The 26780-nt window shown below is 44.7% G+C and overlaps 1 protein-coding gene across 1 annotated transcript in view; it reads right to left on the bottom strand.

The window, feature by feature from the left end:
* Positions 1 to 8976: 8976 nt before the first annotated feature.
* The window catches only part of LOC120999287 (nicotinamide N-methyltransferase-like), a 118084-nt gene continuing 100280 nt past the window's right edge, over positions 8977 to 26780 (bottom strand). The window contains exons 2-3 of the mRNA XM_040430160.1: positions 14970 to 15177; positions 8977 to 9417 (exon numbers count right to left, since the gene is read on the bottom strand). Of these exons, the coding sequence (XP_040286094.1) occupies positions 8994 to 9417; positions 14970 to 15177 (632 nt within the window). The 3' untranslated portion in view covers positions 8977 to 8993. The remainder of the gene's footprint in view (positions 9418 to 14969; positions 15178 to 26780) is intronic.

The raw sequence follows: 26780 nt of genomic DNA, 5'->3' as shown, positions 1-26780 counted from the left end.
ACGTGAAGCCTGATTCTCTGCTATGACATGAAGACAGATTCTGTGCTGACATAAGGCCAGATTCTCTGTTACGGGACCGCTCTCCTCTGTCTGGGTGCCGGGGCCTAAATGTGTGACAGTGGCCTGTTCCAGTGGTGGGTGACGTGAAGCCTGATTCTCTGCTATGACATGAAGACAGATTCTGTGCTGACATAAGGCCAGATTCTCTGTTACGCGACCTCTCTCCTCTGCCTGGGTGCCTGGGCCTAAATGTGTGTCAGTGGCCTGTTCCTGTGGTGGGTGACGTGATGCCTGATTCTCTGCTATGACATGAAGACAGATTCTGTGCTGACATAAGGCCAGATTCTCTGTTACGCGACCTCTCTCCTCTGCCTGGGTGCCTGGGCCTAAATGTGTGTCAGTGGCCTGTTCCAGTGGTGGGTGATGTGAAGCCTGATTCTCTGCTATGACATGAAGACAGATTCTGCGCTGACATAAGGCCAGATTCTCTGTTACGGGACCGCTCTCCTCTGTCTGGGTGCCGGGGCCTAAATGTGTGACAGTGGCCTGTTCCAGTGGTGGGTGACGTGAAACCTGATTCTCTGCTATGACATGAAGACAGATTCTGTGCTGACATAAGGCCAGATTCTCTGTTACGGGACCGCTCTCCTCTGTCTGGGTGCCGGGGCCTAAATGTGTGACAGTGGCCTGTTCCAGTGGAGGGTGACGCGAAGCCTGATTCTCTGCTATGACATGAAGACAGATTCTGTGCTGACATAAGGCCAGATTCTCTGTTACGGGACCGCTCTCCTCTGTCTGGGTGCCGGGGCCTAAATGTGTGACAGTGGCCTGTTCCAGTGGTGGGTGACGTGAAGCCTGATTCTCTGCTATGACATGAAGACAGATTCTGCGCTGACATAAGGCCAGATTCTCTGTTACGGGACCGCTCTCCTCTGTCTGTGTGCCGGGGCCTAAATGTGTGACAGTGGCCTGTTCCAGTGGTGGGTGACGTGAAGCCTGATTCTCTGCTATGACATGAAGACAGATTCTGTGCTGACATAAGGCCAGATTCTCTGTTACGGGACCGCTCTCCTCTGTCTGGGTGCCGGGGCCTAAATGCGTGACAGTGGCCTGTTCCAGTGGTGGGTGACGTGAAGCCTGATTCTCTGCTATGACATGAAGACAGATTCTGTGCTGACATAAGGCCAGATTCTCTGTTACGGGACCGCTCTCCTCTGTCTGGGTGCCGGGGCCTAAATGTGTGACAGTGGCCTGTTCCAGTGGTGGGTGACGTGAAGCCTGATTCTCTGCTATGACATGAAGACAGATTCTGTGCTGACATAAGGCCAGATTCTCTGTTACGGGACCGCTCTCCTCTGTCTGGGTGCCGGGGCCTAAATGTGTGACAGTGGCCTGTTCCAGTGGTGGGTGACGTGAAGCCTGATTCTCTGCTATGACATGAAGACAGATTCTGTGCTGACATAAGGCCAGATTCTCTGTTACGTGACCTCTCTCCTCTGCCTGGGTGCCTGGGCCTAAATGTGTGTCAGTGGCCTGTTCCAGTGGTGGGTGACGTGAAGCCTGATTCTCTGCTATGACATGAAGACAGATTCTGCGCTGACATAAGGCCAGATTCTCTGTTACGGGACCGCTCTCCTCTGTCTGGGTGCCGGGGCCTAAATGTGTGACAGTGGCCTGTTCCAGTGGTGGGTGACGTGAAGCCTGATTCTCTGCTATGACATGAAGACAGATTCTGTGCTGACATAAGGCCAGATTCTCTGTTACGGGACCGCTCTCCTCTGTCTGGGTGCCGGGGCCTAAATGTGTGACAGTGGCCTGTTCCAGTGGTGGGTGACGTGAAGCCTGATTCTCTGCTATGACATGAAGACAGATTCTGTGCTGACATAAGGCTAGATTCTCTGTTACGCGACCTCTCTCCTCTGCCTGGGTGCCTGGGCCTAAATGTGTGTCAGTGGCCTGTTCCAGTGGTGGGTGACGTGATGCCTGATTCTCTGCTATGACATGAAGACAGATTCTGTGCTGACATAAGGCCAGATTCTCTGTTACGCGACCTCTCTCCTCTGCCTGGGTGCCTGGGCCTAAATGTGTGTCAGTGGCCTGTTCCAGTGGTGGGTGACGTGAAGCCTGATTCTCTGCTATGACATGAAGACAGATTCTGTGCTGACATAAGGCCAGATTCTCTGTTACGGGACCGCTCTCCTCTGTCTGGGTGCCGGGGCCTAAATGTGTGACAGTGGCCTGTTCCAGTGGTGGGTGACGTGAAGCCTGATTCTCTGCTATGACATGAAGACAGATTCTGTGCTGACATAAGGCTAGATTCTCTGTTACGCGACCTCTCTCCTCTGCCTGGGTGCCTGGGCCTAAATGTGTGTCAGTGGCCTGTTCCAGTGGTGGGTGACGTGATGCCTGATTCTCTGCTATGACATGAAGACAGATTCTGTGCTGACATAAGGCCAGATTCTCTGTTACGCGACCTCTCTCCTCTGCCTGGGTGCCTGGGCCTAAATGTGTGTCAGTGGCCTGTTCCAGTGGTGGGTGACGTGAAGCCTGATTCTCTGCTATGACATGAAGACAGATTCTGCGCTGACATAATGCCAGATTCTCTGTTACGGGACCGCTCTCCTCTGTCTGGGTGCCGGGGCCTAAATGTGTGACAGTGGCCTGTTCCAGTGGTGGGTGACGTGAAACCTGATTCTCTGCTATGACATGAAGACAGATTCTGTGCTGACATAAGGCCAGATTCTCTGTTACGGGACCGCTCTCCTCTGTCTGGGTGCCGGGGCCTAAATGTGTGACAGTGGCCTGTTCCAGTGGTGGGTGACGCGAAGCCTGATTCTCTGCTATGACATGAAGACAGATTCTGTGCTGACATAAGGCCAGATTCTCTGTTACGGGACCGCTCTCCTCTGTCTGGGTGCCGGGGCCTAAATGTGTGACAGTGGCCTGTTCCAGTGGTGGGTGACGTGAAGCCTGATTCTCTGCTATGACATGAAGACAGATTCTTCGCTGACATAAGGCCAGATTCTCTGTTACGGGACCGCTCTCCTCTGTCTGTGTGCCGGGGCCTAAATGTGTGACAGTGGTCTGTTCCAGTGGTGGGTGACGTGAAGCCTGATTCTCTGCTATGACATGAAGACAGATTCTGTGCTGACATAAGGCCAGATTCTCTGTTACGGGACCGCTCTCCTCTGTCTGGGTGCCGGGGCCTAAATGTGTGACAGTGGCCTGTTCCAGTGGTGGGTGACGTGAAGCCTGATTCTCTGCTATGACATGAAGACTGATTCTGTGCTGACATGAAGCCAGATTCTCTGCTATGGCATGAAGAGACTGATTCTGTGCTGACATGAAGCCAGATTCTTTGCTATGGCATGAAGAGATTGATTCTCTGCTGATGTGAAGCCAGATTCTCTGCTATGGGACCTCTGTCCAATTGATATTGGTTCATTTTTATTTTAATTTTAATTCATTTCCCTATCCAGATTTGTTTGCAGGGGATTTACCTACATGTTGCTGCCTTTTGCAGCCCTCTAACTCTTTCCTGGGCTGTTTTACAGCCTTTTTAGTGCCCAAAAGTTCGGGTCCCCATTGACTTCAATGGGGTTCGGGTTCGGGACGAAGTTCGGTTCGGGTTCGGGTTCGGATACCGAACCCGAACATTTCCGGGAAGTTCGGCCGAACTTCTCGAACCCGAACATCCAGGTGTTCGCTCAACTCTACTCCTCATGTTTCTTACGGTTGTCCTGATGTGTGTTTTTTTTAACTTTAATTGACCTCCTCGTGTTACTTATGGTTGTCCTGGTTGGTGTTTGGCTTTTTTTTTTTTGTAACTTTATTGTTCTCCTCGTGTCTCCATGCTGCCAGCCTAGGGAGGACTCTGTAAATGGCAGCCGATGTGAGGGGAATGCAGGAGGACGAACATTGACCGGGCAGAAACGGGAGGTGGTGCTGAGCTATCGCGGGACTTGCGGCACCTGGGAGAGAGCGCGAGGGACGTAGCGACGGGGAGACGGATCCTGGTATGGGATCCGCCGCCCAAGATCCGCCGATTAACCCAGGCGTGCAGCGCTGGAGGAATCAGACGTGGCCAAGGTACAGGGGGCAACAGGCAGGGACAGGAATACACAATCCGGAAAAAGGGGGCAGCCATGTTACCTGAGGAGCGTTCGGTTGAAGCGCTCCGGAGCTGCTTGTAGGTTGTAGGGAGCAGCGGCCCCAGCATACTTACGGGTGGCTGTATGAGCGTGTGTGTTGGCGACATGAGTTCGGCGAAAATGCAGCAGTAAACTCCTCCTTGCACAGATAGCTCCCAGGCAAGGAGGGACGCGCGCCCTGGCTATTTAAAGGCACCTCCGCCCCTCCCACAAATACAGGCTGACATGTCAGCCTTAACTACATATATACTGTATATACACACAGATATTTACTTACAGGCTGCAGGTTCTCCGTTCTTCTTCTCCTCTGATGTCTCTTGAAGGCTAAAGTTCCTTTTGAATGCTAAAATAGCAGGCTAAAGGCCCTACGATCATGTGACATCATGACATTATCAAAGGTACTTTGGCCTACCATTACTGGATTCTAAAGGTCCTTCATACTGGTATGTATACTTTTTCTAGTACATTTCAGGCCAGGCCGGTCCACTTCATATACAGTCACACTGGGGGCTTGCCTGCCCTAAATAGTACTAGAAAGACACTTCTCCCAGGCCCCTTCTCCATTCGGGCCCCTAAGCAGCTGCTTTCCTTGCTACCCCTGTAGTTAAGCCCACTGAGTACTGTGAAAATGCAAATGACACATATTTTTCATATATAAACCCAGAATGTTGCAAAAGGCTTATGAAATTTCATGCTTAGGGCTCATGTACACAGCCATAGCCGTTTTTGTGGTGCCCAAATTGCAGAGCTGCAAAACATGAATACCGCCCATGTTCATTCTGCATTTTGCAGAATGGAACATCCAACCCTCTATCGAACTTTCTTACCCTTGTCCGCAATATGACATTGAAGTAAATGCTTAAGCGTCCGATCCGCGGTTGTGTGCATGAGCCCTAAAAAGTATGAAAGGAACAACAATACCCAAGAAAAGCACACCGTTTAATGCTACATAATTCCCTTTATTGCAATATTTATATAATGCAAGTGGCCTTATAATATCCCATAATGCACCATGTGATCAAACCAGGTCCTGAAACTATTAACAGTCCAAAGAAAACCTTAAAACTAAAATGAGTGAAAAAGAAATTAATCTTAACCAACTAATTTAATATTTCATAGTAAAACATATATGCTTCAGTGACCAAAGTCATTCTGTGCACATTAAGAACTGTAAGGAGCAGGACATTTGCAATCTTGTACCATTTTGTTTTCTATATTCTCATCAGGTCCATAATGCTTTACTGATTCAATTTTCAGCCATGGATTTTAGTGCCAAAATTCTGGAGAAGCTTGTGTACAACTATCATAGAATTCAATAACATAATTGAATTCTATGATAGTTGTACACAAGCTTGAAGCTCTGAATAAGAAAATGAAGAATCCACTTTTCTTATAAATGTTAATTATGAAACTATTAGAGTGCTTTTACACGTGGCAGAAAATTCTGTAACTGAAAATCAGTTCCATTCACCTAAATGGGGCTTGCAGAAATCCATGTGCTTGCTGCCCCATTCAAATGAATGGAACTAATTTTCAGTTGCAGAATTTTTTGCCACTAAATTTGTAGAGTGTGAAGGCACCTTTATGCCTTAGGGCTCATGCATATCACCGTGTGCCGGCCAGGCCCATATTGTGGCCAGCATACAGCGGGTCAGCAATATACGGGTTCCCTGCCGTTTTTCAACTGCATCATGGATGCGAACCCATTCACTTGAATGGGTCCGCAATTTGGAAGGTTCGGTGCGGAACGGAGGCATGGAACCCCACAGAAGCACTACGGAATGCTTCCGATTGGTTTCTCTCCGTGCTTCCGCACCACAGTAAAGTAGGGCATTCGCTATTTTTTAAATTAATTTCTCAGCACTAATCATAACTCACAGTAGCACCATCTGAGGATTTTAAAGGCAAAGTTCCAAAGAAATACAACTTCTGGGATCGATAGAAACTAGACTGTGAGTGCAACAATGTTAAAAGTGCAACATATTATATGTTGTTTCATTAAACTTCCTTTTAAAATTATATTCATCTGTCATCTTTAGCCTTGAGATAGTCTGCAGACTATCTAGTCATGATTCTGGGAAGCACACCAGTTCTGGACCTGCAGCCAAAGAGTGAACAAGGAGACAATATAGATGAGGATGAGGGGAGTACAAGGGATCTCCCCCCTTCTTTACCAATCAGTGTAAGGCTCCATTCACACATCCGCAATTCCATTCCGCATTTTGCGGAACGGAATTGCGGACCCATTCATTTCTATGGGGCCGCACGGCCTGCGGCCCCGATCCGGAATTGCGGACCCACACTTCCGGGTTCGCAATTCCGATCCTGAAAAAAATAGAACATGTCCTATTCTTGTCCGCAATAGCGGACAAGAATAGGCATATTCTATCAGTGCCGGCAATGTGCGGTCCGCAAAATGCGGAACGCACATAGCCGCTGTATCCGTGGATCCGCAAAACACACACGGATGTGTGAATGGACTCTAAATGTCAAATGTTATGTTTATGGTTTATGAAGGTTGGCATGTATCTGCCAACGTTATCTGTAAGTATTATGTAAATTGACACCCTGCTTCATTAAAGTGGAATCATCTTGTTGGACACATACTGATTATGCCTCAAGTTATTCTCCGAGCTCGTAACTCTACTAATTAGAATTTCACATAATAATCAGTGGAACCTGATTAAGGTTCGATAACATAGACTCTGCTCAAGCAAAAGGTTTCTCTATAAATTATTTTGGAAAATAAGATTATAGAAGAAATCCTGGTTCATTATTAAAGGGAATCTGTCACCTTGTTGCTATTTGGGAATAGAAAAAGCTGGTAAAATGTTTGGTCATTTAATTTGTTTAACCAAATCATTTTCTTAAAATTAAAAGAACCTCCATATGTGACAAGTGCTGGAATACTTGATATTCTTCTGCTCTGCCTGGCCTCTCCCCTACCCACAATTGATTGCTCTCTTTATATAGTGTGAATAGGAAAAAACGCTGTCAACTAGTGGTGGTTGATGAGGAGAGCTGAGAGGTCCTCCTGAATACAAGGACTCCTTAGACTGTCTAAAGGAGACGTCATCACTTGACTTGCACTGAAGACGTCTAATAGATATTTTAAGAAAAACGCATGCTAAAAACAAGTAAGTGCCCCATCGTTTAAACTAACATCTCTGTCGGCAGTTAAAGGGCTTCTGTCACCCCACTCAACTGTTTTTTTTTTGGGTTACTTATAATGCCTATAATGCGATTTTTTCATACATACTGTAATTAATCATTTTGGTTCAGCAGATTCTGTTAAAAACGTACTTTTAAAATATGCAAATTACCTTGCTACCAGCAAGTAGGGCGGCTACTTGCTGGTAGCAGCTGCATCCTCCTATCCTAAAGACGCCCCCTCCGCATGTTGATTGACAGGGCCAGCGAACGGGATCTTTCTCTGCTGGCCCTGTTTGCATTCAAAATCTGGCGCCTGCGCCGTACCTGTCTTCAGTCGGCGCAGGCGCACTGAGAGGAGGACGCTCGCTCAGCCGCTCCTTTCTCAATGCGCCTGCGCCGGGTGTAAATGTGACATCATCGGCGCAGGCGCATTGAGGATGGAGCGGCCGAGCGAGCGTCTGCCTCTCAGTGCGCCTGCGCCGACTGAATACCGTTACGGCGCAGGCGCGAGATCTTAATAGCAAACAGGGCCAGCAGAGAAAGATCCCGACCGCTGGCCCTGTCAATCAACATGCGGAGGGGGCGTCTTTAGGATAGGAGGATGCAGCTGCTACCAGAAAGTAGCCGCCCTACTTGCTGGTAGCAAGGTAATTTGCATATTTTAAAAGTACGTTTTTAACAGAATCTGCTGAACCAAAATTATTAATTACAGTATGTATGCATAAATCGCAGTATAGGGATTATAAGTAAGCAAAAAAAAAAAAATACAGTTTAGTGGGGTGACAGAAGCCCTTTAATGCTTCTCTCAGAAAGGCCAGCATAAAATTGGTGACAGATTCTTTTTAATCCTGGTTTAAAGCTTTACGTACACTGTATGCTCTTGACATAAAGACTTAAGCCTCATTCACACGTCAGTGTTTCGATCAGTGATTTCCATCAGTGAATGTGAGCCAAAACAAGGATTGGAGCCTCCACAGATATAAGGTATAAGGGCTGATTCATACGGCCGTAGTGTTTTGTGTTTTGCAAATTGCGGATCCGCAAAACAAGGATACCGGCCGTGTGCGTTCCGAATTTTGCGGACCCCACTTGGCCAACACTATGATAGAAATGCCTATTCTTGTCTGCAGTAGAACATGCTCTGTCTGTTTTGCGGGACAGCGGAACAGAACTACGGATGTGGACCGCACACGGTGCTGTCCGCATCTTTTGTGGCCTCATTGAAATGAATGGGTCCGCACCCCTTCCACAAAATTGTGGAACAGATGCCGACCCATTCATATGGTTGTCTGAATGAGGCCTAAGGGAAAGATCTGCACCTGCTCTGTGTTTAGAGCTGCACCTGGTTTTGGCTCACAATCACTGACCAAAACACTGAAATGTGAATGAGGCATTAGGAGCACAGCCTCTACATAATTTCGTCCTATCCACCACCTGATTCTAAATGTAAGGCAGTTTTCTTGCAGTCTTGCATTTAAACCATTTTCTATGACTAAACCAGGCATAGAAAATGATAAATTAGACAGGCCGGCCTTCCTACCCACACCATGCCCACTTTTTGAGACCTGGCGTGAATGGGGAAGAATTTGCAGATTCTGTCGCAGCAAGGCGTGCGACAGAATCTGCACAAGATATACGCCACAAAAGTCGTTTATTTTGGTTCCTTAAATCGTAAGTTTCTACTCAGCTCTACTGCTCCTTGTGAGCTACAATGAATATCATGCCCTTATAGTCAGCAAGGTCACTAACAGCTGTTCTTTCCTTAACCTTACAACAATCAATAACAAAGCCTGCTCCCTCTACAGCCTCCCTGGCAAACCTCTCATTATAGTTGAATGCATGGAACCTGTCTTCCTTAAGTTTGAAAAATGTTGCATCTACAACCCCAATTAATATGAGGTGTCCTCCAGGTTTTAGTAAACCCCACAACTTCGAGAGAGATCTGATGTAATCCTTTTGCTCTTTGCAGACAGCATCCAGGAGCCAAGCGCTGATGATACAATCTGCTGGTGGTAAGACTATCAGACCTGTGATATTTGGCTTCTCAAGGTCACATTTTACTATTTGATGAATTGCTGATTTCAAATTTTCATTCTTCTCCTGTAATTCATCACTGCAAAAAATGTGAGAAAGTAAGACATTTAATAGCCCAGGGCCTAAATTAATAGGACATAACTTAAGCAGTTAAATGGTTATTCCCATCTGTACATTTAGGGCATATGCACATGAGATGTCATAAATGTCCAATAGGTGCGGGTTCTTCCTTTTGAAACCACACCTATCACTAGAAAAGGACCTCATGTACATTGCACCAAATGGAGTCATAGCCGCTCTTGTATGTTTCTTTCTAACTGCTATCGCACTTCTGAAAATAGCTGGGTATGCTTAGACTACTTTCACACTCGCGTTTGCTGCGGATCCGTCATGGATCTGCACAAACGCATCCGTTCAGATAATACAACCGCATGCATCCGTTCAGAACGGATCCGTTTGTATTATCTTTAACATAGCCAAATGGATCTGTCTTGAACACCTTTGATAGTCAATTGGGGACGGATCCGTTTTCTATTGTGTCAGTGAAATCCGTTTGGCTCGGTTTCGTCTGACAGACACCAAAACGCTGCAAGCAGCGTTTTGGTGTCCGCCTCCAAAGTGTAATGGAGGTGGAACGGAGCCAAACTGATGCATTCTGAGCGGATCCTTACCCATTCAGAATGCATTAAGGGCAAAACTGATCAGTTTTGAACCGCTTGTAAGATCACTGAACGAATCTCACAAACTGAAGCCAAAATGCCAGTTTGAAAGTAGCCTTAGGCCCCTTTCACACGGGCGTTGCGGGAAAATGTGCGGGTGCGTTACGGGAACACCCGCGATTTTTCTGCGCGAGTGCAAAACATTGTAATGCGTTTTGCACTCGCGTGAGAAAAATCGCGCATGTTTGGTACCCAAACCCGAACTGCTTCACAGAAGTTTGGGCTTGGGATCGTTGTTTTGTAGATTGAATTATTTTCCCTTATAACATGGTTATAAGGGAAAATAATAGCATTCTGAATACAGAATGCATAGTAAAATAGCGCTGGAGGGGTTAAAAAAAAATAAAAAATAATTTAACTCACCTTAATCCACTTGCTGGCGCTGCCGGCATCTGAGCATTCATTCCAGGACCTTTGATGACGTCACTCCGGTATTCACATGATCCATCACCATGGTAAAAGATCATGTGACGTACCATGTGATGACCGGAGTGACGTCATCAAAGGTCCTGTAACTGTACTTAATGCTCACCACAGGTCCTATTCAACTAAGGAGACAGAAGGAGATTTTCTTTTTTTTTTAACCCCTCCAGCACTTTTTACTATGCATTCTGTATTCAGAATGCTATTATTTTCCCTTATAACCATGTTATAAGGGAAAATAATAATGATCGGGTCTCCATCCCGATCGTCTCCTAGCAACCGTGCGTGAAAATCGCACCGCATCCGCACTTGCTTGTGGATGCTTGCGATTTTCACGCAATCCCATTCACTTCTATGGGGCCTGCGTTGCATGAAAAACGCACAAAGAGGAGCATGGTGCGATTTTCACGCAACGCACAAGTGATGCGTGAAAATCACGGCTCATGTGAACAGCTCCATAGAAATTAATGGGTCGGTATTCAGTGCGGGTGCAATGCGTTCACCTCCCGCATCGCATCCGCGCGGAATACTCGCCCGTGTGAAAGGGGACTTACTCGGCTATATTTGGAAGTATTGTAGTACTGAATGGAGAGAGCAATGCATGCATGTGGTGGGGTCCTGTTCTTGAGATAGGAGCTAAACATTTAAGGCATATCTTGTGGATATTCAATAAATGTCCAGATGAGTCAACCCTTTTAAATATTAATTATTGTTTTCCAGTCCAAGGGAAAGACTTGAATCCATGCCTGGCTTATGTACTTATGCTCAATTTGCACCAGCTTTGGCCATTTATGACTGAAATATATATTTTATAACAAGGAATGCATGCAGGACTTTAATGGCCTCTTTCAAATGGTCGCTATTTAGTCAGTATTTTGCATCAGTATTTGTAAGTCAAAAACAGGAGTGGGTCCAAAACAAAGGTGAAATGTAATGGAATTATTTGCATCTCATCTGTGTCTTGATTCACTTCCTTTTGGCCTGTATAAGTCTGACCAAATACCGATACAAAATACTGACTGTGTGAAAGAGGACCTACAGATGCTCAAAATACAGGATCCTTTAATTAATCTATTTTTTTCTGTTACTTCTGCTACTTTCACACTAGCGTTTTAGTTTTCCGGAATTGAGATCTGTCATAGGGGCTCAATACCGGAAAAAAAAACGCTTCAGTTTTGTTTCCCATTCATTGTCAATGGGGACAAAACTGAACAGAACGGAATGCACCAAAATGCATTCCGTTCCGTTTCGTTGCTTTCCCATACTGGACCGCAAACTGCAAAATGTTGTAGTTTGCTTTCCGTCCTGGGATGCGGCGCAAGACGAATCCGGCATGACCCCCAATGCAAGTCAATGGGGATAGATCTGTTTTCTCTGCCACAATAGAAAACTGATCCGTCCTCCACTGACTTTCAATTGAGTTCATGACGGATCCGTCTTGGCAATGTGAAGATAATACAACCAGATCCGTTCATAACGGATGCAGATGGTTGTATTATCAGTAACGGAAGTGTTTTTGCTGAACCCTGCCAGATCCAGTAAAAACGCAAGTGTGAAAGTAGCCTAAGAAGAACAGAAAAATAAACGGTAATGTAACAGGGACAATAGTGTACCCATAATAGAGTGGGGATGAGGGCCAACAGCAATGGCAGTAACCGGGACAATAGTGGCCCCATAACAGAGTGGGGATGAGGGGCAACAGCAGTGGCAGGTACAGGAACAATAGCAGCCGTATAACAGAGTGGGGATAGGGATCTACAGCAGTGGCAGTAACAGGGACAATAGCGGCCCCATAACGGATTGGGGATGGGGGCCAACAGCAGTGGCGGTAACAGGGACAATAGTGCCCCCAAAACAGAATAGGGAGGAGGGGCAACAGCAGTAGCATACAGTACAAGATGGTGGCAGATAACAGTAGTAGCAAAATCCAAAAAAAGCTGTGAGATAACAAGGCCCATTGGCATGCATATCCTTTAAACATTTAACATGTACATATTAGTAGGACAAGAAGCCCAATTGTAAGAATGGCAGTAGAGGTATCAGGCGGGTAGTGTCAGGCGAGTGGCTGCAGGATGTGGCCAGTAGCGATGGCCCATTTTGCAGAATATAACGGTGTGGCAGCACACTACAGTATGATCATTAGTCATCAAAGAATGATTTATTCTGTTGCATCAGGCACCGGCGTCTGGAAATCCTGGTTGATCCACACCCGATTCATCCCCCCACCGCACTGAACACCTGCTCTGATGCCACGCTACTGGCCGGGCAGGAAAGCATGCCCATGGCAATCTTGGCCAGTTGCGGCCACATTTAAAGTTTTCATGTATAGGACATCTTGAATCATGGGTGACAGGGTGCAGTCCAAGTATGCCGCCACCTGCTGGTTGAGGATCTGCTGCATCTCCTGTTGCTGCTGGGTGGTTTCTTCAGTAGGCGGCTAAAGAAAACGTCTCATCATAGAATCCAGACTGAAGTCGCTGTGTATGGAGCTGGTACGGCTCCTGCCCCCCCCCCACAGTCATGACATTGGAGTATGAGCGCAGAGGGTCCCTCCAGTTAGACCTTCATGAGGACAGGTTATGGTGCTTGTAGGCATTAGTGTTGAGCGGCATAGGCAATATTCGTTTTCGCAATATTTCGCTCATTTTTTGCATAACATTCACAATAAATTCGCGAATTATAGAAGTCGTGTTCTCTAGTCATTATTTTCGCGATTGCGCAAATTAGCACTAAAGATGCGCATATTTTTTATGCAATACATGCAACTTCACATTTTATCAGGTCTGAGTAGATATTACTGATTGGTGCACTAAGTATTGTGACATCACAGCTCTATGTCTGTAGCATGTATGTATGGAGAGCAGAGAAACAGTAATTCCTATCACACTACCTAACACCCTGCACTGGAACCTATCAGCTACACTATGTCACTATCTAACCTGACTAGCTCCCACTAACTATCTGTATTATGTATATGAGCTAACTAACTATCTTGTAATTGGATAAGGAATATGAGCCAGATGAAAGCACAGAGCACAGCAATGTCACTGCTCTCTCTCCCAGAACTGAAAAAAAACTGCAGAAAATGTCTGCTGGGGAGGTTCTTATATAGTAAAGGGGTAGGCAACTTTCCTATTGGTTGCTAGGGATGTTGCTAAGCTCTAACAAAGATATTGCAGCCTTCTCATTGGCCCACAAGCAAGAAGGGAGGTTACTGATAAGAAAAAAAAAAAAAGAATATTCACGATTACGAAGATAACGCCCTATATTCTACATCATCGCGAATTCTCGAAGTGCCGATATTCGCGATAAAAATTTGCGATTAGAATATTTGCAATCAAAACTAGTAGGCATCAACCAACTGACTACATAGCATGTCTCTATAGTAGTCCATTTTTGCATCCCTCTCAGAAGGTCTTAATGTCCCCATTTTTGACCATTAGCGAGGGTCTAGCAATATGGACAGCCAGTAGTCATCCCTCTGCTGAGTCCTGACAATGTGGATGTCACTACATAAACATGAAAGCATCCATCTTGCCAGGGGCTTAACTACCATAGTGGTAGAGTCATAGTTTGGATTATCTCCTCTTCTACTGGAGGGGGAAACTTGGTCAGGACTCTACCCTCTAAAGGAACAACTTTTAGCAAATGAGGGAGTGGAAAAAGGGCTTAATGGTCATTAAAACGGGTTTAGGCAGAAACCATTCAGTCCAGTGTGGGGGGCCTGGTTTGATCCTTGCTACGGGGCCCTTACTTCTCTATGTACGCCACTGCATCTGGCCATTTGTGCAAGTGACTCAGAGGGCCTCCCTGCCTCCATCTTTACTGCATACTGCCACGGTCTGTGAAGTGTCGTTTTCGTTGTCACCCTCCAGCTCCTCCTGCTCCACTTCTGTTGTTTGGGCAGATAAACCAGCTAGTTGTGTGTAAAATTCCTACATGTGTTGACGCAGGACCGTCGGGCCAACAGTAGCATCTTGGCCGCAGCCACCATTTTAGAAAAAAATATTTATTACCATGAAGCAAGAGGAAATTTGGATTCATGGCGAATCAAATTTTTCCTAAATTTCAGATTGAATTCCACTTCGGATACTGTGATTCGCTCAACACTAGTTATATTGCTTCCCCTCAGCAGAACCCATTGTTATGCTGGAACCTATGGGTGAGAATACTGGGAAATATTTATCAAAGTGGTGTAAAGCCAATAGCAACCAATCAGATTCCACCTTTCATTTTCCAAAGGAGCTGTGAAAAATGAAAGGAAAAATCTGATTGGTTGCTATGGGCAACTAAGCCAGGTCTACTTTACACCACTTTGATAAATCTTCCCCACTGACTAAATTTGAACTGAAACAGAGTAGCAGTGCAAGAATAAAGTAGATAAAGATATTCTGCCTAAACATTTTCTAAATCTGCTTCATATCTTTAGTGCAGTAGAAATTACAAGAATGACAATAGATTTCCCCCAATATGTGGACAAATCCTTTACCTGTTTCCTTCTGTGTCTACATGAAGTTTTGCTGCATGGCTCCAATCAAATGCTCCTGTACGTGCGTCCACCCATCTTTTCAGCTCCATGATGCATCGGTCACTGGCCTTGAGCACTATGATGTCTTTGAAAAACTCACAGCATGAATACAGATGATGAGGTATAGAACCAATGCTGAGGTCAATCAAGATATCTCCTTTAATATGACCTGCAGAAAAAAAATTCTAAATATTGAAATTTTTAACATATCTTTAAAAACCTGAAACATATTGTGGATTAACAATGATTTACTGTCTATGTGTCTACATTACATCTATATTCCAGAAAATATACAAACATGAATTTCCTAAATGTCCAAAAATAAGGACAGCAGCAAAATCTTTAAATGTTCTTGTAGATTTTGTGGTATTATTATTATTATTATTATTATTATTATTATTATTATTATTGTTATTAACGTTGTTTTTCCACATTTGGTCCCCTTGAAAAATACACAGATCACAAAGTTACCTTTTGCGGGGACACTTAACTATCATCTATAATCTCTTTGGAACTCAAAAGGTACATCCACACTTTAACGTTTCCTAAAGCAGTTTAGGAAGCCATATTAAAGAGTGGACCGTAACAGAAGAGAAAAAAAGATACTAAGCTGTATAATACACCTAGCAAGCAATGCTGTACTCCTTGCTCTTAAGCCTGTACTGTATCATCACTGCACCGTACTGTTACTGCGCTGAGTGTTAACCCTTTCCGGACGTCTACTGTAGATATATGGCAGAAGTCCTATCTTTAAAGGCATCGATTCACTATTTATTTGTCCCTTCAGCTCACAAAAAATTTAACAAAATCAGAGTTGAGCGAATTTAACAAAAATAGAGTTCGTGCCGAACTTTAGGTTTTTCGGCACCCGGACCCGAACATTTACATAAAAGTTCGGGTTCGGTGTTCGGCGATTTTTATGTTGCTTTTTTTGAAAGGCTGCAAAGCAGCCAATCAACAAGCGTCATACTACTTGCCCCAAAAGGCCATCACAGCCATGCCTACTATTGGCATGGCTGTGATTGGCCAACTGCAGCATGTGACCAAGCCTCTATTTAAGCTGGAGTCACGTAGTGACGCCCGTCACTCTGCTCGGATTAGTGTAGGGAGAGGATGCAGCTGCTGTGAGGGAGAGATCAGGGAGGAATCTTATGAAGAACTGCTTCTTTACTCAGCGATCTACAGCAAATGTGTTTTGTGGGTGCAGTGCACAATTGTTTTAAGCCTTCCCTGAGCCAACTACTACTGAAAACGAACTTTTTTCCCTTCAGTTAGTCAATACCAATACATAATCGGCAGCCATTTTATGCAACGATAGTGCACCAGCACAGGATATCTGCATGTCTGCAAGTCAAGAAATACAGCTTTGAGACACTGGGGTTAAAAAAAAAACTTTGTTTCATATAGTGCACATCTAGGATTATCGCTACATAAGTGACTGTCAAATTTAGGCCAGAAATACGGCTTTCTCATACTGGAGATATTGGGATGAAAAAAAAACATCTGTTTAATATAGAGCACATCTAGGATTATAGGTGCATAAGTGAATGTCACATTTAGGCCAGAAATACAGCTTTGGCATACTGGGGCATACTGGGTGAAACAAAACCCTCTGTTTCATATACTGCACATCTGGGATTAGACGTGCATAAGTGACTGTGAAATTTAGGCCACAATTACGGCTTTTTGCTTACTGGGGTTAAAAAACCCTCTGATATACTGCACATCTGGGATTAGACGTGCATAAATTACTGTGAAATTTAGACCACAAATACCATAGTCATATAGAGTTAAAAAAAAAAAATTTGAGTGCAATACCTTACATCAGGGTTTTTATTGCCGGTTAATTATTTTTAACAGACTTAACCACTTTTTACTTTGCTTGGTGAACGCTAACTATGAGGCAAACATCTAATAAGGGACACGGTCATGGTCGTGGTGGTGGTGGAGCCTCTGGTGCATGGAAAGGACGTGGCCGTTCTGCCACAGCTACACGTCCTACTGAACCTACTACCTCAGGTCCCAGTAGCCGCCAGAATCTACAGCGATATTTGGTTGGGCCTAATGCCGTTCTAAGAATGGTAAGGCCTGAGCAAGTACAGGCGCTAGTCGATTGGGTGGCTGACAGTGGATCCAGCAGGTTCACATTATCTATGACCCAGTCTTCTGCAGAAAGCGCACAGGTGGCGCCTGAAACCCATGCCCATCAGTCTGTCACATAACCCCCGTGCATATCGGGGAACCTGTCTGAGCCTCAAGTCATGCAGCAGTCTCTTATGCTGTTTGAAGACTCTGCTGGCAGGGTTTCCCAAAGGCATCCACCTAGCCCTTCCCCAGGGGTGGAAAACATAGAATGCACTGACGCACAACCACTTATGTTTCCTGATGAGGACATGGGAATACCACCTCAGCACGTCTCTGATGAAACACAGGTGCCAACTGCTGCATCTTTCTGCAGTGTGCAGATCGAAAAGGAGGTCAGGGAGGAAGACTGGGTGGAAGACGATGCAGGGGACGATGAGGTCCTAGACCTCACATGGAATGAAGGTCGTGCCACTGACTTTCAGAGTTCGGAGGAAGAGGCAGTGGTGAGACCGAGCCAACAGCGTAGCAAAAAAGGGAGCAGGGTGCAAAAGCAGAGAAGCCGTCGCCAAAACAGTTCGCCTGCTACTGGCCACCGTCACTAGGGACCGAGCACACCAAAGGCAGCTTCAATGAGTTCCCTGGCATGGCACTTCTTCACACAATGTGCTGACGACAAGACCCGAGTGAATTGCATGCTGTGCCAACAGAGCCTGAAGCGAGGCATTAACGTTCTGAAATTTAGCACAACCTGCATGACTAGGCATCTACATGTGAGACACGGGCTGCAGTGGAGTAAGCACCTTCAAAACCAAGAAAGGGCTCAGGCCCCTCCTGCTCTCTCTTCTGCTGCTGCCTCGGCCTCTTCCTCCTCCGCCTCTGGAGGAATGTTGGCACCTGCCGCCCAGCAAACAGAGGATGTGCCATCAACAACACCACCTCCGTCACCAAGCATCTCCACCATGTCACACGGAAGCGTTCAACTCTCCATCTCACAAACCTTTGAGAGAAAGCGTAAATTCCCACGTAGCCACCCTCGATCCCTGGACCTGAATGCCAGCATTTCTAAACTACTGGCCTTTAACCACCTCAGCCCCCCTAGCTTAAACATCCTTAATGACCAAACCACTTTTTACAATTCTGCACTACACTACTTTCACGGTTTATTGCTCGGTCATGCAACTTACCACCCAAATGAATTTTACCTCCTTTTCTTCTGACTAATAGAGCTTTCATATGGTAGTATTTCACTGCTGCTGACATTTTAACTTTTTTTGTTATTAATCGAAATTTACCGAATTTTTTTTTAAAAATGACATTTTTCACTTTCAGTTGTAATTTTTTTTTTTTTAAAACGACATTTCTATATAAATTTTTCTCTAAACTAATTATTCTACATGTCTTTGATAAAAAAAAAATGTTTGGGTAAAAAAAATGGTTTGGGTAAAAGTTATAGCGTTTACAAACTATAGTACAAAAATGGGAATTTCCGCTTTTTGAAGCAGCTCTGACTTTCTGAGCACCTGTCATGTTTCCTGAGGTTCTACAATGCCCAGACAATAGAAAAACCCCACAAATGACCCCATTTCGGAAAGACGACACCCTAAGGTATTTGCTGATGCGCATATTGAGTTCCTAGAATTTTTTATTTTTTGTCACAAGTTAGCGGAAAATGATGATTTTTTTTATTTTTTGTTTTTTTACAAAGTCTCATATTCCACTAACTTGTGACAAAAAATAAAAAAAATTCCATCTACTCACTATGCCCATCACGAAATACCTTGGGGTGTCTTCTTACTCAGGAGAAGTCGGGCAATGTGTTTTGGGGTGTCTTTTTACACATGCCCATGCTGGGTGAGATAAATATCTCTGTCAAATGACAACTTTGTATAAAAAAAATGGGAAAAGTTGTCTTTTAGAGAGATATATTTCTCTCACCCAGCATGGGTATATGTAAAAAAAAAAAAAAAACACATTGCCCAACTTCTCCTGAGTACGGCGATACCACATGTGTGACACTTTTTTGCAGCCTAGGTGGGCAAAGGGGCCCACATTCCAAAAAGCACCTTTAAGATTTCACAGGGCATTTTTTACACATTTTGATTTCAAACTACTTCTCACGCATTAGGGCCCCTAAAATGCCAGGGCTGTATAACTACCCCACAAGTGACCCCATTTTGGAAAGAAGACACCCCAAGGTATTTTGTGATGGGCATAGTGAGATTATGGAAGTTTTTATTTTTTGTCACAAGTTAGTGGAATATGAGACTTTGTAAGAAAAAAAAAATCATAATTTTCCGCTAACTTGTGACAAAAAATAAAAAATTCTAGGAACTCGCCATGCTCCTTACGGAATACCTTGAAGTGTCTTTCCAAAATGGGGTCACTTGTGGGGTAGTTATACTGCCCTGGCATTTTAGGGGCCCTAATGCGTGAGTAGTAGTTTGAAATCAAAATGTGTAAAAAATGCCTGTGAAATCCTAAAGGTGCTCTTTGGAATGTGGGCCCCTTTGCCCACCTAGGCTGCAAAAAAGTGTCACACATGTGGTATCGCCGTACTCAGGAGAAGTTGGGCAATGTGTTTTGGGGTGTCTTTCTACATATACCCATGCTGGGTGAGAGAAATATCTCTCTAAAAGACAACTTTTTTCCATTTTTTTTATACAAAGTTGGCATTTGACCAATATATTTATCTCACCCAGCATGGGTATATGTAAAATGACACCCCAAAACACATTGCCCTACTTCTCCTGAGTACGGCGATACCACATGTGTGACACTTTTTTGCAGCCTAGGTGCGTAAAGGGGCCCAAACTCCTTTTAGGAGGGCATTTTTAGACATTTGGATTCCAAGCTTCTTCTCACGCTTTAGGGCCCCTAAAATGCCAGGGCAGTATAAATACCCCACATGTGACCCCATTTTGGAAAGAAGACACCCCAAGGTATTCCGTGAGGGGCATGGCGAGTTCATAGAAGTTTTTTTTTGGGGCACAAGTTAGCGGAAATTGATTTTTTTATGTTTTTTCTCCGTCTGACCATTATGCATTCATGGACTCAATATGCCCCTCAGTGAATACCTTGGGGTGTCTTCTTTCCGAAATGGGGTCATTTGTCGGGTGTGTTTACTGTTTCTGGCATTTTGGGCAAGGCTAAATTGTGAGCAACCCTGTAAAGCCTAAAGGTACTCGTTGGACTTTCGGACCCTTTCCGCACCTAGGCTGCAAAAAAGTGTCACACATGTGGTGTCGTCGTACTCAGGAGAAGTAGGGCAATGTGTTTTGGGGTGTATTTTTACAGAAATATCTCTGTAAATGACAACTTTTAAAAAAAAAATTATACAAAGTTGTCAATTTACAGAGATATTCCTCTCACCCAGCATGGGTATATGTAAAAATACACCCCAAAACACATTTCCCTACTTCTCCTGAGTACGGCGATACCACATGTGTGACACTTTTTTGCAGCCTAGGGGCCCAAATTCCAATGAGAAACTTTACGATTTCACAGGGCATTTTTTATGCATTTGGATTCCAAACTACTTCTCACACTTTAGGTCCCCTAAAATGCCAGGGCAGTATAAATACTCCACAAGTGACCCCATTTTGGAAAAAAGACACCCCAAGGTATTCCGTTAGGGGCATGGCGAGTTCCTAGAATATTTTTTTTTTGGCACAAGTTAGCGGAAATTATTATTTTTTTAATTTTTTTCTCTTACAAAGTCTCATATTCCACTAACTTGTGACAAAAAATGTAATTTTACATGAACTCGCCATGCCCCTCACGAAATACCTTGGGGTGTCTTATTTCCGAAATGGGGTCACTTGTGGGGTATTTATACTGCCCTGGCATTTTAGGGGCCCTAAAGCGTGAGAAGAAGTCTGGAATATAAATGTCTAAAAAATTTTACGCATTTGGATTCCGTGAGGGGTATGGTGAGTTCATGTGAGATTTTATTTTTTGTCACAAGTTAGTGGAATATGAGACTTTGTAAGAAAAAACAAAAAAACAAAAAAAATCAATTTCCGCTAACTTGTGACAAAAAAAAAAAATCTTCTATGAACTCGCCATGCCCCTCAAAAGTGATCTTTTTATAGCACCGCAGCGATTTTATGGTGTTTTTGCAGTGATCATAAAAAAAAAAATTCTGTCACTGCGGTGGGGCGGACTGAACGCAAGTGTGCGCACAAGATCAGGCCTGATCGGGCGAGCACTGCGTTTTTTGTAGAGCCTATTGTCACGGCGGACGTGCACTCAGACAAACAGATAAACCACCAACCAGGCTCTAGGCGAGAGGCAGGGGAAGGGTCACCTCCTATCTAATCCCTGACCTCTCTCCCTGCACTGCTCAGCCCACATGCAGACCTTGGTGGTAGGTATGATGTGTCCCTATGCCTGGGCTGAAACACCCTAAATTCCCTGAGATGGTGAAGAGGGAAAATAGGAGCAGCCTGCTCGCACAGAACCTGGATGGGAGAGATGACACAAAACAATCAAACTAGAAACCACACTTATCTTCCTGAGCTGGAACAGACAACCTTCCTTCCTAGCTTCCAAGACCAAAGTGATTCCTATAATCCGCTCAGAGCACTGGGCTGGAGTGCTATTTAAACTAATGACCCCACCCAGTGCACCTGATTGGAGGCGGATCCAGCACGGCTCCAAAACAAAACACTAAACTCGTGCTGCAATTCTGGCCGACCTCCGCACATAGTCAGGGCGGGGCATGACAGTACCCCCCCCTTCTACGTGTGACCTCCGGACACCCCGGACCAACCTTATCCGGATGGGACCTATGAAAAGCCCTCACCAATCGGCTGGCGTTGATATCTAGAGCCGGAACCCACATCCTCTCCTCAGGGCCGTATCCCCTCCAGTGCACCAGGTACTGAAGGGAACCCCGAAGAATTCTAGAGTCGAGAATCCTGGAGATCTCGAACTCCAAGTTTCCCTCGACTAGAAGAGGAGGAGGAGGCAATGGCGATGGTTCCACCGGTTTCACGTATTTTTTTTAGTAACGACCTGTGGAACACATCATGGATCCTCCAAGTCTGCGGAAGATCCAGCCGAAACGCTACAGGATTGATCACCGCAGAAATTTTATACGGGCCAATAAATCTTGGACCCAGTTTCCAAGATGGCACTCTTAATTTGATATTTTTAGTGGACAACCACACCAGATCACCCACACACAGGTCCGGACCAGTCACACGTCTCCTGTCAGCCATTCGTTTATGCCTATCACCCATCCTCTCCAAATTCCCTTGAATCCTCCGCCAGATGGAGGATAAGGCAGAAGAGAATCTCTCCTCCTCTGGCATCCCAGAGGAACCAGTCCCAGAAAAGGTACCAAACTGAGGATGGAAACCGTATGCGCCAAAAAATGACGACTTACCCGTGGACTCCTGCCTACGGTTATTCAACGCAAATTCTGCTAAGGACAAGAATGAGGACCAGTCCTCCTGATTCTCAGCCACAAAGCACCTCAAGTAGGTCTCCAGGTTATTCAACGCAAATTCTGCTAAGGACAAGAATGAGGACCAGTCCTCCTGATTCTCAGCCACAAAGCACCTCAAGTAGGTCTCCAGGTTTTGATTAGTACGCTCCGTCTGACCATTCGACTGCGGATGAAAAGCCGAAGAGAATGAAAGTTGAATGTCAAAGCCGAGAGCAGAACTCCCTCCAAAACCTGGAGACAAACTGAGTGCCCCTATCAGAGACCACATCCGAAGGAATACCATGCAATTTCACAATATTATCCACAAAATCTGCACAAGAGTCTTAGCGTTAGGCAGACTAGTTAGCGATATAAAGTGAGCCATTTTACTGAAACGGTCAACTACCACCAAAATCACTGTTCTCCCGGAGGAACTCGGCAGATTCGTAATAAAGTCCATAGACAAATGCGTCCAAGGACGAGACGGAATAGACAATGGAAGAAGTGAACCAGCCGGTCGAGTATGAGCAACCTTTGACCGAGCGCAGGTTTCACAGGCTGTCACGTAATTCTCAATGCTCTTACGTAACCCTGGCCACCAGAACCTCTGGGACACCAGATCACAGGTGGACTTACCACCAGGATGTCCAGCAAGGACAATATCGTGATGTTCCTTGAACACCTTGTATCGCAGGCCCTCAGGAACAAACAACCTTCCTGGGGGACAAGAACCAGGAGCCCCCTCCTGGGCTCCCAACACCTCCATCTCCAATTCAGGGTATAGAGCGGAGACCACCAACCCATCCGCTAAAATCGGCGCAGGATCCTCTATATCACCTCCCCCAGGAAAGCTGCGAGAAAAGGCATCTGCCTTGACGTTCTTGACCCCTGGGCGAAAGGTAACCACAAAATTGAACCTGGTAAAAAACAGTGACCATCTGGCCTGCCTAGGGTTCAGACGCTTGGCAGATTGCAGGTAAGCCAAATTCTTATGGTCTGTATATACCGTAACGGGGTGAGACGCCCCATCCAACCAGTGACGCCATTCCTCAAAGGCCAACTTGATAGCCAACAACTCTCTATCTCCAACATCCGACATAATTCCTCTCGGCGACCGAGAGCTTCTTGGAGAAAAAGGCACACGGGACCCACTTGCCAGGAGATGAACCCTGTGACAACACCACACCAACCCCCACTTCTGATGCATCAACCTCCACTACAAATGGCTGACACACATCCGGCTGCACCAGAATGGGAGGAGACGCAAAACGCTCCTTAATAGCCTGAAAAGGCCTGCAATGCCTCATCCGACCAGACAGACGTCGGCGCCCTTCTTGGTGTTATCAGTGAGAGGTTTTACTATGGTAGAGTAGTTCGAAATGAATTTTCTATAATAATTTGTAAACCCCAAGAACCGCATCAAGGCTTTCTGATTCTTTGGTCGGTCCCATTCCAGAACCGCCCGGACCTTCTCGGGGTCCATACGAAAACCAGAATCAGAAAGCCAGTATCCCAAGAACGGAAGCTCTTGCACCGCAAACAAACATTTCTCCAATTTAGCATATAATTTATTCTCCCGAAGGATCGTCAAAACCTGTCTCACATGATCCTTTTTTTTTTTTTCTTTTTTAAATTCTTTTTATTGATTTTCAAAGAGAAGGAGAATTACAAACACAAGTCGCGGGACATTCCGCATAAGCAAAATAAGGCACTTATAATGGTAGAGCATGTCATGATATTCTAAGCACACTCAATGTCATATACAAGGGACTTATATGCCCGTAAAGATAGCAACAGCAAAGGTCTAAAGCATCAGAAAAAAGGAGATACTTGTCATCTTAACTTATCACTGTGCCTGATTACAGTAATGACATAGAGTTTGAGTATACACTATGCCCAATGGTCAGCACTCCTCAGTTCCCCCACACTGAACAGTTCAGGTTTACGAACTTAAGCATCCATCTCTCACATGGGTGCCCTGTCCAAATGACACGTAAGAGGGTGCCGAGCATGAGGCTATAAGAAAGTTACTCTGAAGGAGGTTGCTCAAGAAGGCTATGCCTGCTAGCGGAAAGAACTTCTGATAATGTAGAAAACAAACAAACATATAAACAACATATAAACAAAAAAGATGGAAAGGACCATGAGGAGGAAATTGGGGGGTGAAAGGGTGAAAGGAGGAGGGGAGAGATGGGGTGGGGGGGAGGTACCATTAAATAATAGTGTGGTTGAAATTTAGTTATAAATTGGGTGAGAGTGGAAGACCCACAACTCAGTGTTAGGTAACTCCGGACTTAGAGTTCACTGTTTCTGTGCTGATCAAGTGGGAACGAGTTGCGTGTTTTCCCCAGAGGATATCCAATTTACCCAGGGAAGCCAAATTTTTTTATATTTATTGTGGGTCCTCAGTTCCCAGTGTGATAATTCTTCCAGTCTGGAAATTGAGGCTACCTTTTCTAGCCATTGAGTGTTAGATAAATTTCCCTGTGTTTTCCAGTTAAAAGCTATAAGCAGTCTGGCTGCCGCTAGAAGAACTCTTAGTAAACTTTTCTCATAGGAGGTCAAGTTATTTGGTAAGATATTTAAGAGAGCAATTTTGGGGTGGTTGGGAATTTTCAACTGTTTTTTCTCTAAAATGCAGTTGATATTATCCAAGATCTGTGACCAGAACACTTTTATTATAGGGCATGTCCACCATATATGTAGAAACAGGCCTCTGTCTTTTAGGCATCTCCAGCATTTATCTGACGTGTTGCTATACATCTGACTTAGTCTGACTGGAGTAAGGTACCATCTAGAGATTACCTTGTACGTATTTTCTTGTATGTTTACACATCTCGAGGACCATTTTGGTGACGCTAGAATCAGTTTAATGTCTTCTTCTGTAAACTTAACATTTAAATCTTTTTCCCATTCCCTCAGAAAGTATAATGAGCTTGGAATTTCCTCATGGAGGAGGTTCTGACTAATGTTATGTATAAGTTTTTTAGGGATCTGGGTTAATGTAATTAGCTTCTCAAACCAGGATGGCTCTCTTGTTTGAACATCTAATGACATTACCCTCCTTAATGCATTTGCAACAAGGTTATAGTGTAGACTATTAAGTTGTGAGGTTCCCAACCTCTCTCTCATGCTCTTTAAATCTGGAATACTCCCATCTGGGTCCAGTAAATCTGCAGGAAGGGAATTATTATTTCTTACTTTTGTTGGTAAAGTTTTAAAGCCTTCTCCAGTTGTCAAGAGAGAGTCTCCAATACTTAGTAGATGGGAGGGGTATTTTGAGCATAAGTCTCTTACAGGTTTTAGCCTCCATAGGGACAATGTTGCGTGAACTAATATGTTATCTTTATTGGTGATAGGGGCTGAAATAGGGTCTGTGAATACAATGCTTTTTAAAGGGTATCCAGTTATTTCTTCCTCTAACTGGATCCAAAGTTTATGTTTCGGGCGTCTCACCCAGTCAATGATACGGCTGAGGTGAACTGTCGAGACGTATCTGTTAAGTGATTGTAGACCAATACTGCCTTTAGTGGGAGGTAACTGGAGTATTTTGTGTGAAATCCTCGGCTTTACTTTGCCCCAGATATATTTCGAGCAGATTTTCCGAAAGGACTCAATAAAGAGCTTCGGGAGTTTGATAGGAATAGCCTGGATGAGATAAGTGAGTTTGGGTAGGATTAAAGAGTTAAGCATGTTTTTGCGACCTAGCCAAGATATAAAGGTGGGGGACCAGGAGCTCAGCAAACCTGGTATAGAGTTTAGTAGAGGTATGTAGTTTAACTTATATAATTTGTTGAGGTCTGGTGGAATATTAACTCCCAGAAATTTCAGTGAGTTCCTAGTCCATTGAAAGGTGGAGTTGTTTTCTAAATCTTCTAAGGCTTTTTTGGAGTATTGAATGCCCATTTAAGGCTATTGACTTGGAGATATTAATTTTAAAATTTGAGATCTCACCAAACCTTTCAAACGTGTCTATGATTTGCTTAAAAGCTTATTTGGGATTTGAGACGACTAAGAGAAGATCGTCTGCGTATGCTGCTTGTTTTATCTCCAAGTCACCGCATTTTAGGCCTTTAATCTCAGGGTTCTGTCTTATAGATTGTAATAGAGGTTCTATTGACAAAATAAATAAGATCGGGGATAGTGGGCAGCCTTGTCTCGTGCCGTTGCTGATATGTACTGCCCGGGACAGAATATCATTTGTTTTTACATAAGCGGTAGGAGAAGCGTACATTGAAAAAATTGCTTGTATGAAG

Source organism: Bufo bufo, chromosome 1 (assembly GCF_905171765.1).
Source record: "Bufo bufo chromosome 1, aBufBuf1.1, whole genome shotgun sequence".
Classification (NCBI taxonomy): Eukaryota; Metazoa; Chordata; class Amphibia; order Anura; family Bufonidae; genus Bufo; species Bufo bufo.
Note: the sequence above shows the minus strand (reverse complement) of the source record. Positions and strands in the feature narration are given on the sequence as shown.